Here is an 18,457-nt window from a genome sequence, read left to right as displayed (position 1 = left end):
CAATAATGGCCCCATAATTAAGCAACAAAATGTAAGAATTGCCAAAGTGTCCTTGGGCAAGATGATGAACCCCAAATTGCCCCATAGAACAAAAAAACACTGCTAATAGATGCACTGTGTGTGTGATTGGGTAATGGGCAAACAGTAGTGTGAAGCACTTGTGCAGTGGTCATCAAGACTAGAAAAGCACTATATAAATACAACCATTTACACATGTGCATTTTGTTTACAAACTGACAGAATAGAAACTGGCAACCTCAGATTTTAAGCAATCAACATAAAGAATGAAAGGCATCAGTATGCATACTTCAAGTTCATAATGATACTAAAATGTTTTACACAGCATAAAGGGCTCTAACTTGGTGTTTTGTGCCTGATCCATACCAAAAGTTATTCATACAGCGATTTCCTCCAAATGATTAACCAGGTCGGCATCTGTCCTGAATCCTTTTGCCTCTTTTAGCTCTAAACAATCATGTCTAGTATACTCACTTTCTCTTTTCTTCTTCTTTTCTTCCAGCCATATCTCCTCTTTGGTTTTTTTGATGGCTATGCCATGATGTACATACTGGGCAAAGAACACAGCATACAGTCTTCTGGAGGATCTGAAGCTCAAGACCTCGCTAAAAAGGGATGAGGGACTCTTCTGTTTGATGCCATGGCTATCAATTTATATGATCAATTATTTTAATCAAAACACACCACACATCCCCCACACATTGTAGGCACTTGCAGTCCTGGACCAAAATGGTGGTAGCACTTATTATGGGATGCTGTGGCTCAGGAGGTAGAACAAATCATCCACTAACTTGAGGGTAGGCAGTGTGTGAGTGATGTATTATAGAGAATGTGCTTTGATGACTGAGTAGTCATCAAGACTAGAAAAGTGCGATACAAATATTTTTCATTGATGTCCAGTGCCAATGTATCACAAATATACATATATATTTAAATTTAGGGAAGACTTCATCGTCACAGTAGAACACCAAGTCACTTAAACTTCAGGAATAGCAATGTCTATTTAGGAAGCACAAGTGATTGTGAATCAATTTCTCCTGCTTTGGTGCAAAAGTAAGTGACAACAGGTGCAATGGAGAGGCAAAAAGAAGTCAACAGGACCAGTATCTGCTCCTTTGTGTGAGGAGGAACACGAGGAGCAATGCCAGAGCCCTTCAAAATTACCTCCAGTAGTTTATTGGTGTGCATATTTCTGACCAAACGCTGGTGCAGTGGGCCCAGGGTTCTTCCTGGTGCAGGACAATGCCTGGCCTCATGTGACCAGAGTGTGTAGGCAGCGCCTGGATGACGAAGACATTGATGCCATTGACTGGCCCTCACGTTCCCCTGACCTAAATCCAATTGAGCAACTATGGAACGTTATGTATCAGTGTATTAGACGCTGCCAAGCACCACCACAGACTGCACGATCTCAGTGATGCCCTGATCCAGGTTTGGGAGGAGATCCCCCAGGAAACCATCCGCTGACTCATCAGGAGCATGCCCAGACATTGTAGGGCATAAATGTTACTGTCACATTATGAGTTGCTGTGATTAAATTCACACAAATTAGATCAGTGTGTGATTTAAATTTTACTTGATTGGATTTTCAGTGTGGTTTTTAATCCAGCCCTCATTTTGGTTTCTATTGACCATTGTTATGTAATTGTGTTCTCAACAAATTCTACAATGTACATCAGTAAATATTTTTAACTTGAATAATTTGTTCATCAAGATCTGATGTGTGATTTAAGTGTTCCCTTAATTTTTTGAGCAGTGTATATTTGTGTGTGTGCGTGTATGTGTGTGTGTGTGTGTGTGTGTGTGTGTGTGCGTGCGTGCGTGCGTGCGTGCGTGCAAGAGAGAATGAGAGAGATATATTCACAGGTCATCTGAGGCATATCTCTCTTTGGTTTGGGGGATGGGGCTTAAAAGAATGGGAGCTCCTTCTTTCACAGACAGCCACAGAGGCCAATGCAAACATAGATTAAGGTTATATAATCTGACTGAGAGAAGACATGTCCTCCTTGTCTTAGTGCTACAGTTTATGACCTGAAGAAAACACTGATCTGAGTGCAGCCGACTCTCACAAGCAACACAAGCAGGAGTTGTATCAATTATAGATGCTTGCTGACATCCTCTCAGGTATTAATATAGAAATACTTTGTTGCCTTCTTCTGATGCTTAATATAGACTGTGCTGGTTCTCTAATAGTAAGGGCGAAGGAGTGCAGGACTGACTGGTTATGGGTAATTTGCTGCCTGTGCAAACGTCAAGAAGGGTAAACCTTGCAAATTTCACTTAAACCCCACTTTCCTTATTTAGATTGTATAAGGCTTGATTTACAGTCAATCTAGCAATGGAATGGCCACTCATTAACTTAGTAATGACTAGAAAGGTTATCAGAGATATATCCAGAAAACAAGACAATGCTCTAATCTACCATCAGTTTAATGTTTATTGTTCCTGTAAATGGAGAAAAGGGTTGTCTCGACAACATATATCATACCACAAATTCTATGGGATTCATTATTGTATGTTCATAAAATGCAAAGGAATCTAAGATACCAATCCATCATAAAAATCATAATAATTTATAATTTCTGATGATTGACAACTTATCCTCATATGAAGGGGGAAGCATAAGCTTAATAGAATTTGCTCTGCATGCAATGCCCTATGCCCTTCGAAGCCCATCCCTTCCAAGCTTCTGTGTCAAAGATATGCCATAGCCTACGCATACCATAAGCAGAGCCCTACGCCGTACCCATATATTATTGATGATGTTACTACGCTTCAAGGCGAGAGCTGTGATTGGTCCGTTTGGTAGCATTGCATCTCCAGCAGACTCTGAGACTTAATTGAGTTGAAGGAATGAACATGGACGGTGTCTTTCTTTTCTTCATTACAGTTCTTTAAGAAAAAGTAATTGCTCTCCAGTATCTATCAGCTCCAACCCCCAAAACGATCCACTGGGAGACATAAAGTGCATTGCAGTAGTCTAATCTCGAACTGATAAGAGCATGGATGGCTTTCTCTAGGTCTTGACGGCTTAAAAATAATTTGACTTTGGCCAGGAGACGTAGCTGGAAAAAACTACTCCTGGCAACATTGCCGATTTGTTTGTCAAACCTCAGATGACTGTTGAAGATCACTCCCAGATTTCTGACGGTTGGACTGACCTTTGAAGATAAGGTGCCAAAGCCAGCCGTCACAGTATCCCCAAACACAATACATTAAGTTTTATTGTCGTTTAAAAGAAGAAAATTTGGGGCCAACCACAGCTTAATATCAGCAATACAGTCAAGCAAGTAACATTGTGCACTGTTACTATTAGGCTTCACTGGCAGATAGATTTGTAAGTCGTCTGCATAACAGTGAAAAGAAAGGTTGTGGCTGGTTATAATTAGGGGTGAAAAGGTATATCGTATTTTGGTATACCGCGGTGGTGTAAAGCCACGGTGGTGACGCCGCGAGATTTCCAAGCTCACGGTGATGGTTATTAATTACTTAATTATTTTAATATTATGCGGCGCTGCCGGCGCAACTCCACTTACACGGGTAGGGAACTCACAAATAAAACATTTCACTTCGCGTTCACATTAAGATCAGTGGTGGTCAGTCGTCACTCAGTCACATTATAATCTAATTTTACAGCTGCAGCAGTAGATTGAAAAAGCGTTTCCTACCTGTGTGCTGCTCAAATGTATATTCCATTTAGTTAAGGGCAGGCTGCATGGTCAGCATCTTTTAGTTGGTTCAGAGACAGTCCAATCAAAAAGGTAGTTTTGGTAAACACACGCGAGACCCACATGAAAAAAGCATGGCTTGATGATGGCAGACTCCGAACCAGAGGCAGATTTACCCGCGGGCCCGGTTGACCCGGTGTCCCCTACTTCACCACCCCATGTTTGGCGCATGGCAGTGACGTCATGCCAAAGCGCAACCCGAATTTGATAGAGAGAGATTATGGTGGTTTACAGACAGACACACACACACATTTTGGTGAAATAAAGCAATGTTTTCTTCTAAGAATGATACTTGTCTGTTTTGTTGGTTGTTTCATGGCCCCTAGTACCAAAAAAAATCTTTAAAAAAATAAAATACCGTCACCGTGAAATACCGTGGTATACTGTACTAACTCCCAAAAAGCAGGGTGGGGGGAAGAGAGACTGACCGTGGCAAGGTCTAAAATTTGAAAACACTGAGGGGCAAGATTAGGCTTTTTAAGAAGGGGCCTGTTCTGAAGTACACCAGAGAAGTGGTAAATAAGCAGACCAGACACCAGAAGACACTCAACACCAGCATAGAACTTTATCGCCACTAGCATAAGGCGGTGTAATTGCAGCTTGACACACAGAACCTGCGCACTATGAATGCTCTGCCCACGTATGTATCTACAGCGTAACATTGACACAGAAGCATGAATAACATCTTCACACACTTGATATCAGTAGGATGAGATTTTGGATAACTATTTTATGGACCCCATGGTTGCAAATCATTAATTTACTATTTTCCTTTCTGATGTAATTCTTCAAGGCATCCACCCCTTCAAAAAGTAAGATGTTTTTTCTCAGGAAATCTTTCATTTGTCATGGTACAAGATTCTAAGTATTAGAATTGGAGTATTATTTAATTGGTGAAAAAAGTACTTTTAGTGGATATTTCATCGACTGACACAGTTGCCCCTGCCGCTGTGATGTGCCTGCCAGTGGAGACAATCTAGTGGAAGGATTCCAAAAGTTATAGTAGCATTCATTTGCACACCAATATCAATCAACATAGTGCCCAGGTTGAAAAATACAGAAATTCAACCCATTAAAAAACAAAGTTGCTCATCCTGCTTATATGCAACATAAACATCACCACCTTATCAATAAAAAAAGCCGCTCTTAACATCGACTGTCATTTTGTGCTTTTTTTCTGGCGCCTAGAAATATTGATTTAGCACTGGTATCAGAAAAAACCCAAACAACACCCAACACCAAGATGTTTTTGAAAACAACCCCCTAATACCTGAGGGTTTTCCAAAGAGCAGACAGAATGTTGAATGAATCACTGCTGTGATCTGCTTTAATATCACTCCCTTCGTTTAGATTGTCAGCCATCATCTGACACACTAATTTAAAAACTTTTTTGCAAGCTAAGGGCACTAAAAAACAAACAATATTTTCACATAATGCTTTTCACTTTTCAGCAGCATGCCATACAGTGATGGAGGTAGGGAGGATGGACTCTATGATGGTAGTGTAAAAGTTCGCAGTCTTTGGCAGGTTGAACTCCTCTGCTGGTCTTTTTTGGTGAGGAATCGGATGTTCAGCTCCCACTCCTGGGTAATGAAGGTGACCAGGAAGCAATGACTCTACAGTGTCCTCTGAAGAGTCACACAGGGTGATGAGACTCGGCTCTTTCTGAAGCGTTTTTTTTTCATTGGGATTTTAAATCAATACAGCCATAACAATGTATGTAAAAATGCTTAACAGATGTTTACTTTATCCCAGCTACAAGCAGTATAGACAGTATATATGGTTAATATTTCCCATTTAGCCCTTTAAGATATCATTCATGAATATAGGTGCTATTCCTTCGTTGTGATAAAACTCAATAAAAAAGAAAAATCAATTACAATCAAGATATGGGTAGAAAAAGCTAAAATGAAACAAGGTTGTTCATCAGCCACACCACACAAGCCCCAACACATCAGCTCCATTTAACATGTGGCCTATTCATCCATTCATCCCTCCTTTTGTGTCAATATAAGTCATGATGATTCCAGTTTTTTTATGCTCCTGTCCACAGATTCTCCCAAACCCTATGCAGTGTACTCATGACTACCAAGTTTTTGCCTTTTCTTTGGCATGGGACACTAGGGACATGTAGGCTGTGAACACAAACTTACAAGAGTTGATGGGCCTGATTGATTACATATTTTGTGGGTTTAGATGGTGTGTACTGCCTGATGGGGCAGCGGCCACTTAATGGTATCAACTTTACATCAATAATGACATTAGGGCCAGGGTTGTAAAACAGGGGGAGGTGGTGCACCCACTTGTCCGACACTGTCCTGTTGGAAGATAGAACTGGTGTGTTGTCTCTGTTATTCAAATATAGATATATTGTCGCACAGAATTTCTGCATCCCACAGGGATTCTGTGGCTTTGGATCTGAAAACTCCAGATAAGAGCCCCAAAGTAAGCACAAACAAATCCATCTCCCTGCACCACTTCCAAATCCAGAATGCTTTTCTGGATGGCATCCAGGATGAAAAGTTCAAAAGAAGACTTGATGTCCTGCACAATGTGCAGTACACACTCATTCCTAATTGGCTCATTCCTATGGCAAAAAGTCCATTCAATTTCACCATTATTTGACATCCATATTTTTCCATTTGCTGGCTCCTGCAGGGCTGGGACTGTGGCTTGCTGATGACAGGCTATTTTGGGGGCTGGCTGATGGTCAATCTATCATTAAAATCATTGTCAGAAATGTGATCCTCAAAAGTTCTAAGTCCCTCTGAGCAGAGAATCTTTTTGCCACCTTGATCGATTGTGATAAGAGCCACACAGGCAAATCTATGTATTTGTTGTATCACACCACCAAGTGTGAGAAAACATAAAATGGTTCCCACAACACAGAGGGTCAAATGTGCAGGAATGTGTGAGCAGTGAGGTGTTGTTGTTTGTAATAATGTTGCAACCTTGTGAGGGAATAGCAGGTGCAGAGAGACGGAATTCACACGAGCACAAACATACACACTAACTGCAGGCTCATGTAGGAGAAGTACATAGCACCTACAATTTCCACACTTCTATTACCCTTGGGTCCTCTGGACCTGAACACCACCTATGTAATATAAATGAGTAGGGGTGTATACAGTGTGCTGTCATTGAAAATATATTGAAAAATTGCAAAAATAATTAAACACATTATTTTTAATTTAACAAACATTGAAAACAGGTCACACAGACCCACAAACTACACACAAGTTAATGGATTATGTGAAACACAAAATGTATGCTTGTTAATAAAGTAAGAAAAAACAAGATATTTAATGAATATTAAATGATGAAATACATTGATTTCAAAGATAAATCAAAGAAACTCTCAGTCATTCATGATTTTACATAGGGAATGAATGATGTGCATTAGAAGGGGTTTACATAGCTTGTGTATCAAAGGGTTAAGCTCTATGAGACAAATTGTGATTTGTGAATATACAAATAAAATTTGATTGATTGAAAGATCTAATAAAAGCTAGTTATGTTTTGTTTTATTTCCCTTTGTCAAATAGCTTGTATTTATCATACTTCTCATGCTAGTATTTATTCATTAGTATTGTTTATTATGAAAGTTCATTATACTGGTAATATTGTTGCATATTGACTGACATTAGTGTTATTCACTTTCTGCCTTATATTACTTTACTATTTGGCTCTCCATACATCAAATGTTTATTGAGTCATGCTGGAGATAAAATATGTGACCTCTTCCTTTGTAAATGAGGTAACTCAATTAAACAATACAAAAGTGTTAAAGTTTACCAATAGAATTACTTTCTCTAATGCGCATTAAAATATCTTACCTGGACGATAATTTAATTTAATCTTAGTCAAATTAACTGCCAGTAGATCATAAGAATAATGCATCAAGTGCTCTTTTTAAATAACTTGAGATTTTGCGCTGTACAACCAGGGCCAACTTTATATTAGGAAATCAAGTATAGGACTTAATGAATTAGCGCCAGAACTGACACCAACCTTTTAGAAATACACCGACTGCATGCCTGCACTAAAAGTGTTTCTACAGTGACCCAGTGCCAGAGGAGAAAAAGACTGCAGACACGCCCTCACAGCTACGACCACTGATAGAACTCCTGCTTGAACAACTGAACTCACCTGAACCTCATGTGAGGGTACCAGCTCACCACATTCTGGACCAAGCGTTAATTGAATGAGTTCTGCCTCGCTGGGGACCTCAATCATTAGATCCTGCTGTTAATGAGTGGGTGGATGTCATTACCAGAATTATAATCTCTCAATTTACCTTAACAGATTTATTCGCTCACTCACTGACTCATAAATTATCGTTAACATTATCATTGCACAGTCTTACTTTAATATCTTCCACCATCACCAAAAGATTCACTTTTCCATTCAGTTGCTGTAATATTTTCCATATTTTTTGTTTTATTAGCCTTTACATATTGTGTATAATATTCTTATAGTGGACAGTAGTTGATAAATCTCATATTTTTGTATGTGTTGTTGCATTGTGTGTCTCTTTTGGAGCAGAGAACAGATATCTATTGAACTGAGAATGTATGACTTCATGATCTGAGACTGATGATAAGTAGATTATTCAAATTTGCCCCAATTGGAGCTGGTGTCCCATTTTCACGACAAGTGCAAATTCATCAACGCTATAATGTTGCAATGTGAGCACAAGATGTCTCCAGTTTTGTGGTACTAGTTGGTGCTTGTCCCTTTTCTTTTTTAAGTGGTTTTCCCACTATCATGTGAAAGCAGCTGCCTATCATCTGCTGAGCCCTGTGCCCATTGGGATGAACTACTGAATGCTCACTGAAATTGTGGCCATCACAATTGTGGCGTTGGACCTCACTAAATCTCTTCAGGTTGAATGGGAGCCTGGTCCCACATCTAGTGGAAAGTCTGAGACCTCAAGAATAGAGGCTGTTACAGGAGTACATTAATGTCCACAGTGCCGATGTCCTGTAATGACATGCTTGTAATATTTGGGTGTCCCTAAACCGTTGTCTGTGTTGTGCATGTTGGTTTTTCAATCACTCTTCCACACGGAAACAACCGTCCGGAGGTTGTATGCCTCATGTAGTTTCCATCTGTATAATCTTTTCTCCAGATTCCTATGGTCATCGTGCCCTTGACCATAGACCATTCACTTCTACTTAGTTCATCCTTGCATCCAACTGTAAGTTTGGACCAAATTTGAGGACAAATATTTAAGGTATTTGTTAGATATCTTGTTCACAAGAATGGGACAGATGGATGGACATAACCTAAAATAATACCCCTTGCCATTGGCGGTTGCCAACGCAGTGGTATGAAGAAGAGGGAAAGGGATAAGGAGAATGCAGATACCATGACAGAGATAGATGCAGATAGAAGCAGAGACGGAAATAATCCATAAAGAGATGATGTGGGAGAGAGAGAGAGCAGGCAATGCTGATGACTTCTCTCTCCCTTTCTCTGTGGTGGGTTGTATCAAAGGTCCCTCATCCATTGTTCCTCAGGAGTCTCCTCCCTCCCTCTACACCTCTCTGTAATTAGCCCCTTTTCATTTGCTGTGGGACTTCTGAGACGCTTTAGAACTATACTGGCATCTCAATGAGTACTGCCCTCTGTGCTGATTGGCCATTTGGACTACAGGGAGCCTTTGATTCACTGGATAACCTTTATTATTCATTGCCTGGGATTGATTGAATATGTGGTGATAAAGTCTTATGGAAGTGGTGAAGGAATTCTCAGCTCAAAATACTATACAGGTTTTGGTCTCAGAACTCACTGCTCGTAGACTTGAACGGTGGCTATAAGAAGTTTATACTCTCTGGTATTTGTCCATATGTTTATTACGTTCCAAACACTTGCAGCATTTAACTCTATAGCCCTGCCAGAAGTAGTATATTTACTAAATCATCGACAATTAATATAAAAAAACATACTCAATATATACATCAACAGCCAAGACTAGGATGATGCTGTAGGTGTGGTTTTCATATTCAAACATTTTCTTGTAAAACTTTTCATGATTGAGGTGCAGAATAATTACTTCCTTTTGAGAAGTGTTCCAACAATTAATTACATTTCTATAAAATTTGAGCACTTATGAGAAACGAATGAATAGAAAATAATAATCATATCAGCGCAGCAGTATATTGCATGTGTTAGCTCTGGCTAATTATGTGGTTCTTTGATCTAAAACCCCCCTATCCACAATTTGAAGTGTTTCTCACCCACTGAACTAAACCTTTGTGATAGTCAGACCAGCACCTCACATGTTGGCTCTCTGACATCAGAGTGTGCCTGGTTTAATGAGAAGCATTTGTAAAATTAATTTAAGATTTTTAGTCCCTCATACTCCAAAGGCCTTGGATTGTGTGCTGTCTAGAATGCCACATGATGCCCACATTTTCCAACTGTAACAACTGTAAACACTCTCAAAGTGTTTTGTGTGTGACACAAATGGAGCGAACCCTGCGAGCTAGTTCAGGCAGTCAACTCGAGCTGCGCTGCTCCAATCATGTGACACACATCATGTGACATACCTCATTCTCCACAATCATCTTTTATACACACCCACCATATTAGACGGCCTATTTAAGCAGAGAGACATTTCCCATCAACCCCTTTGCTTGCACTGTGGCTGCAGTATTGCTACCAGTTGCTTCAGCCCCTCCACCACCCCAGCATCCACCTGTAGCCTCCGGCGGGGGGTTACAAGAATTTGCTCGTCACTCCCATCATATCTGTGTAATCACATCGGGGCAGTGATTGAGTCGGAGCCTAGACGCCAAACACAAACCTGTTCTACTGTTGCAATAAACGTTTGAACCTGAGTTGTCTGACTGAAATGTGGATTCCCTAACCCCATAGTTATTTAAAGCTGTTGGGTGATCGGGTAACTTTTGATAGAAAATTAAGGATAGTGTTCAGTTCAACCACCATTCCACGACTCATAATTAGTAATTCGCAGTCCCATATGTACTGTTTGGTTAGGACTATCACATTAAGGTTGGAACCATTTATTGGGTGTGGCACTGGTCATGAGATGTTACGGAACAATTTACAAACTTGGTCTGCTCTCAACTCCCCAGGCAGAACATTGAATACACCACATCTAACGAACATGAACTCATTAAAAAAACAACAACAACTAAACCTTGAAACAGGGGGGTTGGGGAGATTGAGAGTCTGATTTACAAGAAGTTCAGCAGATACAGGGGAAGGAAGGCTGGTGTTTAGAATGTTCAGTTCAACAGCAGGAATCATCGGAGGTTCGGGCTTGAACAGCAGACTCAGGCTGAATGAGTTGACACAGGGATCAGGTGAGTAACGTGCAGAGCAGGAACACAGCTTGGTGTGTGAATTCACTCCACTGAAGATAGCAGACACATGAACAGAGAAACTCACACAGACGTGTCGGTGATCTTCACCACGGGCGAGTGCAGGTCAACCGGAAGAAACACTTACAGTGGAGCATCAACAGGTGAAAACACCAAACACCCACAGACAGACAGAAACCAGAATGAAGAGAAGATCTCATGGTGGAGGACAGGAGGCTGAGGTGTTTTCTGGGATTCATGTGGGGTAGGTGAGTCAGGGACAGTCTGGGCTGGCAACACGAGTCAATCCGAGGAAAAGCGCTGGAGTCTTGCATGGATATGGTGAAGAACAATCTGGCAGTGAGTGTGTGTGTGACTGAGGCTTGAATAGAGGCCTTATTACAGATCAGGACTGATGAGGTGGGCGTGACTGACCGGCTGAGTGAGGAGAAGGCGGTGTGAAGGAACTCAAAACTGTAATTTATTTTGAATGTATGAAATGTATGTTGTAAAATAGGAAGCTATATGTGATTCAGTATTGCCCCTTAAAAATAGTCAACATCAAACAGAGCCTGTGGTATCCTGACTTTTAGTACCTTCAATGGTTAAGTTGTAGAGTTTGAATTTGTTGTATTGAGCTTAGGTGCATAACATTTTATAGCCTTGATAATATGCTTATGTTTTACATGTAATGTAAGCATTCTAACATTTGATAACTGATTATTACACTGCTTGACCTGTTAAAGCTAAAATTACACAGACTTGAGACTACTACAGTTTAGGATGTGCAATGGTTCTCAGTAAATAAATGCTCAAGATCTCCTCAAGAACCACGACAAGTTCCTGTACTCTCACTGCTTTCAGATGCCAATGGCTCGCTAAATCTCTGGTCCACTTACAACTGCTGTCAGATGTAGCTATGACAATACCAGTTACAGTGTAATTCACAACCTCTCGCTACTGCTACCTTTGTGGGGGAAGGTGTGTTGGTCCAACACCAAACCCCACTGGTCTGTAAAGTCCACCTAATGGTTGTGGACATATTTTGGTTTGGACCAAAGTGGTGGACTGGCTGACGATGTGCCTTAATTGAAAAATTTTACTATTGTGTAAAACTTTATCTGAATCAGCAGTGTGATTAATTATTTATCTTAATTGCTAAAATCCACAAGGACAGTGGACATGAGCACCACTTGTGGACTGAATGGTTCTTATGGCCCTGGTAAGATGTGTACACTTTTTGCAACCTTTGCAGGCTTCTGCTAGGGGGTTAGTGTTAGGGTTACTTTCAATCACGTTGTACTTATGACAACAGAGCAAAGTCCATTTGCTAAAGGAGGACCTGAGATGCAGTGATGGATCACGAAAAAGTGAAGTTAAGATAAGATTTCTAATTAAATGTTTTTATATCTATTTTGTACATTTTTGGTGTTTTAAGATTGATGATGACAGTTGTCCTCGGGCAAAAAAGCTCCACAATCAGTATGCATCTTTACCAAGTCTGTGATAACATCTGCTCCCACAACTCTAAAGACAACACAGAAGCACGCCTTTGATTACAAGTGGACAGGAAGTATACAACACCATAAACAGGACATTTAAGTATGATTCTTACATTTTAATGTATAAAGTCAGTGCAGAGCAACGAGGCAGTAGTAAAATATAATGTAAAAAAGTATATCCACACACAATGGCTCTCAATACTTTGCATATAAACAAAGTCTAATACATTCCTTGTCCACAGTCAGTTAATCTTTACTCTATAACAATAATCTATGATAGAAGGTTTAGAATTAAGAAACAAAGATACTTGTCTTTAGTGAAACAAGCTGTATCAGCCTGGCTTAAATGTCACATATGTCTCAAACTATGATAGACTAAAAACAATGGATGTAGCGGAAATGTATTCGTTTGACCGCCAAGTTTGGTGAGACAGTGATGAATGAGGCAGATTGTTGAAAACAACTCATTCAGTATCAAGCAGAGTGGGACTGAATTGAAAAAAACACATTCATGTCTGCAGGATCCAGAAGAATATGCGATGTCCTGTCATTCATTCATTCATTCATTTCCTCCTGATTTCCGATTCACTCATGGAATCAGGATGGTCTATCAGGGAAGATGTCTCACTGTGGCTTCACGCGTGCTAATTGAGGTTTTATTGGGTTGTCGTCATTTATGGTCAATATGAATAAAGCTGTTTCTCTGCAGAGCCCACATGTTTAATAATCTTACATTTCTGCGCTCTCCCCGTTGTTTACACACACACACACGCGCGCGCTTATAGCAATAGCTCTCAGCTTCTTACCCGCATTTCGTAGTTTTCGGTTCCTCAGCACGGACACGATGACCAGCAGGTTTCCCAGGACGTCCACCACAGTGGTGAAGATCAGCACGCTGGCCAGCGCAGTAACTGCCCACGCAGGACGCGCTGCCCCCTGGCTCGCCTCCGGCCCGTGTTCCGTCCGGTTCTTTAACACCGAGCCATCCTCCGACGTGTCCATAGCCTCTCTCCCCTCCTTCACACCCCGTGGTTGCTGTGACTGGTGGCTGGCATGCTGCTTCACAGTGATGGTCAAAATGTCAGTTGGGTCCCTCAGTGTTTTCTCTGCGCTGTCACTGCGTGCAGCCGCGTTGACCTGCGCCAATGTCCGGAGCCGCTCCGCCACCCCGCTGCCAGTCTGAGAGACCCATAGACAGCCCGGGGAGCCTGGATGCTCGGAGCACAGATCCCCTCTCCTCCTATTCTCTCCCCTGCTGTGTCTCTCCAGAGCTCATGCTCCTCTTCTCTGCCTCTCCAGACACATCATACCTCTCCTCTCCTCTCCTCTCCTCTCCTCTCCTCTCCTCTCCTCTCCTCTCCTCTCCTCTCCTCTCCTCTCCCCTCCTCTTCTCTCCTCTCGTCTCACCCCTCTTCTGTTGTCCATAGGATTGGAGTCAACTCCTCTCTGGCATTCCGCCGCTGTCTCAAGGGTTACTGTGCTGTAGTGCACACTAAATGACTTTTCCACACTGTGGTGGTGTGACAAAATACTGTGTGGGCTGTGTTTACATGGGGATTATAGCCTACTTACTAGTTTGTTTATTCCACATATCAAGCATTTCTCATTGGGGAAGGTCTTCAGGTTATCTCCACAGTACAGTTACCAAGGCAAGGTGTAATATCATCATCGGTGGACTTTCAGTTTTCTCACTAACAGAACTCAAATTGAATTGTAAGAAGAAGTGTCTGAATCCCTTTGTGCTTCCACAGGCTCATTCTTAAAATATCTGCTCATTCAGAAATACTCCAACAACAATTTTAGAGTCAGAGTCAACCTCAGATTTTATTTCAAATTTGTCAGAACAGACAACATAGGAGTCAAATAGAACAATGTGTACACAACACAATGAAAAGGATGTAAATATAAAGTTTTTAAATGTAAAGGGCCTATTCTACGATAAAGAAAACAATAATTTAGGTGAAATACACTAGTAAAAACAACATGAGGATTATTGTATATTCAATTTCCATCTGTAGATTACTTTTTCCTAAATACCCACTGGACCTTTAAGCCCAGGGTACCCACATGACCAGCAGTGGCCCTATAAAAACATTTAATATCTTAAACTGCCTCCTGATTTTGTGCATGGTTGTGTATTTTAACAGCAAACCCCCACTAACAGAGATGCAGGTCTGATTAAACTCCCTCTCAGTGGGTCATGAATTGCAATGGGTCACCGGTTCCAGTTCCAGGCAGTAATAAAGGAGGAAATAAACACACTATCGAACGGGCAAGAAACATGACAGGGGACTTCCCTCTTTACGCCTATTGAGTCTGTGGATATGAAATGTCTTTCATGAAATGTAAATGGTTTGTATTTATATAGCGCTTAATGTCTTGATAACCACTCAAAGTGATTTACAGTACAGTTTTGCCCTTCACCCATTCACACACACATTCATTCAGTGCATCTATGGACAGCACTTTTTTCTATGAGGGTTCTATGTATTGCCTTATGATCAGTGGTGGAAGATGTTTTCAAATCTATTACTTATATGATTAAATATTATGTGAAAAAAGCTCCTTTACAAGTAAAATTCCTGCTTTGAGATCATACAGCAATCATACAGCAGTCTTTGCAGCAAAATAGCTAAAGTAGGAAGTAGAAATACTGGTTGGGTCCCTCTGTCGGCATGAAAAGGGACTGTTTAATAGACATTCAATAAACATTTTAAACTAGATGTTCATATGAAAGAGACAATATGTACATTTGTGCAACTTTTTTTAACTTGAACACACTGTGCTTCTATTGCAACACAGACTGAGCTGGAGGATAGAGTCTGCAAACAGATATCTTCTACTGTCGGCTGCAAGGCTGATATCTCTTTGTCTCTTTGTCATCTCCTTTTGGCAGCATGGCAGACACCTGTTTCTGACCCTCTGTGATGACAGATTAGTAGGCTTGTGTATTTATTTAAATAATCCATAACCTCCCAGTAAGATAGTCAGCCTGCACATAGGGAAGGGAGGCATATGATTCTTAACTGCATACACGGCAGGAACAGAATCAAAGCCAGGGCTGGTTATCGTGGAAAAGCTAGAAAAAGCAGACCACACAAAAAATGCAAACAAAACATCCCACTTCCTCCATAATCCATCTTATCAAAGCTTTACCCATATGAACGCACACTGCCTGACTATTCCTTTTTCCATTGTGACATTAATAAAGCGAACCCTGCGAGCTAGTTCAGGCAGCCAACTGGAGCTGCGCTGCTCCAATCATGTGACACACATTACGTGACATACCTCATTCTCCACAATCATCTATTATACACACCCACCTTATAAGGTAGCCTATTTAAGCAGAGAGAAATTTCCCATCAACCCCTTTGTTCGCACTGCTGCTGCAGTATCGCTACCAGTTGTTTCAGTCCCTCCACCACACCACCAGCATCCACCTGTAGGCTCCGGGGGGTTTGCTAATCACTCCTATCATATCTATGTAATCATATTGGGAGGGATTGAATCGGAGCCTAGACGCCAAACACAAACTATGTTCTACTACCGCAATAAATGGTTTAACGTGAGTTGTCTTACTGAACTGAATAATCGTTCATGTCAATGCACTGTTTCATCATTAATGATTTTTACCCTGTAATTCAGCGTAGCCCTTAATTAAAACCCTTAATTTTAATGCAGGCTGGATTTCTGCTGGTGGTTCTGATGGTTCGCGTGACTGTGACATGTCAATGTGTTGTGTGCTGAACATGAGCGCAAGGTATGAATCGATGCTTTTCAAATTGTGCATTTTAACTCAAACCTTCACAGAAGTTAAAGTATTGACATCTTCCATGACACAGCATCAGAAAGAAATCACACAAATCCTGTGTCCCTTGTGCATTCACAACAGCCAATGGTGCTTCAGTACCATGGTCAGCTCATGAATAATGGTGTCTGTCTGTAGAAACCGGTCGCTTGTTTCAATAGTCTCCTTTTAATCAGAGGTTTAGATTTGTTTCTTTCACTACATACTTTTGGAAACAAAATGTATTCTGATCAAAGTGGGTTGGGCCAGGGAGTTGTGTAGGTGGGCCACGACCTGGCCCATTATCTATCGATTTGATTTTATATATATAGCCCATTTTCACAAATAACAATTTGTCTAATACGTCTTCACAAGGTGTGACATCCATGTGTTTTTTTGTTTTCTTGTTGCATAAGTAACAGGCAGCGACAAGGATGAAGACTTTGACCCTGTGTAAATAATAATTGAAGGATTAAATGTTTATTGATTTTGCTTGCTGAGATGATGAGAATGTGCCACAAACTTCATAATCTATTGCAAGTTGGATTCACTCCATTTGAGTTGTATTACACATTACAATGGACATGCAAGTGTCATAGTTATGCTCTTTTCAATCACCTGCTTTCAGAAGAAGGGTAGCAGTGTTAAGTGTTCACCCAGGACGGAGATAAATAAATGAATAATCAGTCTTTAATATTAAAAGAAATATTAACAATGTAACATTTATCCTGATAAGATTGTCAAACAAGAATGTTAATGATAATGATTCAAATTATCTATCTTGTTCCTTTCTTTCGGTCATGTTGTCCAGCCCTGCAGCTATGAAGGCATGGGTAAGCTACCCATACTGGCCGCATCCAATATGAATTGGTATTCGGAGACACCCACTGATGGCTGCAAAAGAAAATGAACAAAAAATAACCCCAGAGTCGGCGAGAGTGGGGGCGGAAGACAACTCACTAACAGACCACATAGCTAATGACCCTGGAACAGAAATGACAAAGAGGAAGCAAGCACAATTCAAGAAGCTAACATGACAGAATCAGACAAAAAGCTCCAGGTGTCCCTGTGGCTCGAGAAAAATAACATCGGCAAAGGGCCTAAAAATACACAGAGAAAAGAAGAAGAGCTTGATTGAAAGAGAGCAGGAACTAGTCTTCAGCATCCTTCTGAGACAGGACGTTACTCATTTTCATAATATTGTGCAGGTGGAAGAAAGCTGTCCTAGAGACTTGTTATATATGTGGGTCAACTGACATGTCCTGGTCAAACAGACCCCAAAAGTATTTTGTGGATTCAAACACTTCACCCACCCGTTCATTGGCATAGTGGTGAGTAGATAATTAGTTTTGCATTGTTCATGCATGAAAGGCACCCAAATCTTCCTTTGGAGTTCATGTCTAAGAATGGCTTATGACTCTCGCCAAACAGACCACATATATAATACAGATATGATATATGAAGTAGCTCCATATATAAATTGAGGCAGATGACCGCCCACACTGAGCCCGGTTCTGCCAGAGGTTTCTCCCTGTTAATGAGGGAGTTTTTCCTCTCCACAGTCGCCTGTGCTTGCTCATTGTGGGAACTGTTGGGTTTCTCTACGTTAATATTGTTTTAAGGTCTTGACCTTTAAATGTAAAGTGCCTTGAGATAATGTAAATTATGAATTGGCGCTATATAAATAAAATTTAATTGAATTGAATAAATGCATGTCAGAAGCACTGATAGTTTAGCAAAGAATAAGAATCCTTAACAACTTACATCACAGAAAGTCAAAATGCATCATCGCTCTACCAGCCGAGGAGCAGAAACATGTTCAAGGTTAAATGCAAATTAATCTAGATAAGAACAAAGCAATTGCTTTTTTTTAATGATAATGATAAAATATGTGATGTGTCATCTCCATAAATCACTCTACAATATGCGCTCCTAGTAATGTAATTGGAGATGGCCAGGGTGAAATGAAATGCACATGTATTTAACCTTGACGGCATCCACATGCCTACCTTGGTGTATATGTAAAAGATGTAGCACAAAGCAAATCCTGGCATCTGACATCTGAATGTCACCTGTGTGCTCCCAAGTTAA

The 18,457-nt window shown here is 40.7% G+C and overlaps 1 protein-coding gene across 1 annotated transcript in view; it reads right to left on the bottom strand.

The window, feature by feature from the left end:
* LOC109630026 (melatonin receptor type 1B-like) overlaps nucleotides 1-13,716 on the bottom strand; it is a 37,895-nt gene extending 24,179 nt beyond the window's left edge. Inside the window, exon 1 of the mRNA XM_020088034.2 lies at nucleotides 13,386-13,716. Coding sequence (XP_019943593.1) covers nucleotides 13,386-13,581 — 196 coding nt within the window. The 5' untranslated portion in view covers nucleotides 13,582-13,716. The remainder of the gene's footprint in view (nucleotides 1-13,385) is intronic.
* Between the last annotated feature and the right edge of the window lie 4,741 nt (nucleotides 13,717-18,457).

This window comes from Paralichthys olivaceus, chromosome 11, assembly GCF_024713975.1.
Source record: "Paralichthys olivaceus isolate ysfri-2021 chromosome 11, ASM2471397v2, whole genome shotgun sequence".
NCBI classification, from domain to species: domain Eukaryota; kingdom Metazoa; phylum Chordata; class Actinopteri; order Pleuronectiformes; family Paralichthyidae; genus Paralichthys; species Paralichthys olivaceus.
The sequence above is the reverse complement of the archived record's forward strand: the minus strand, read 5'-3'. Positions and strand labels throughout refer to the sequence as shown.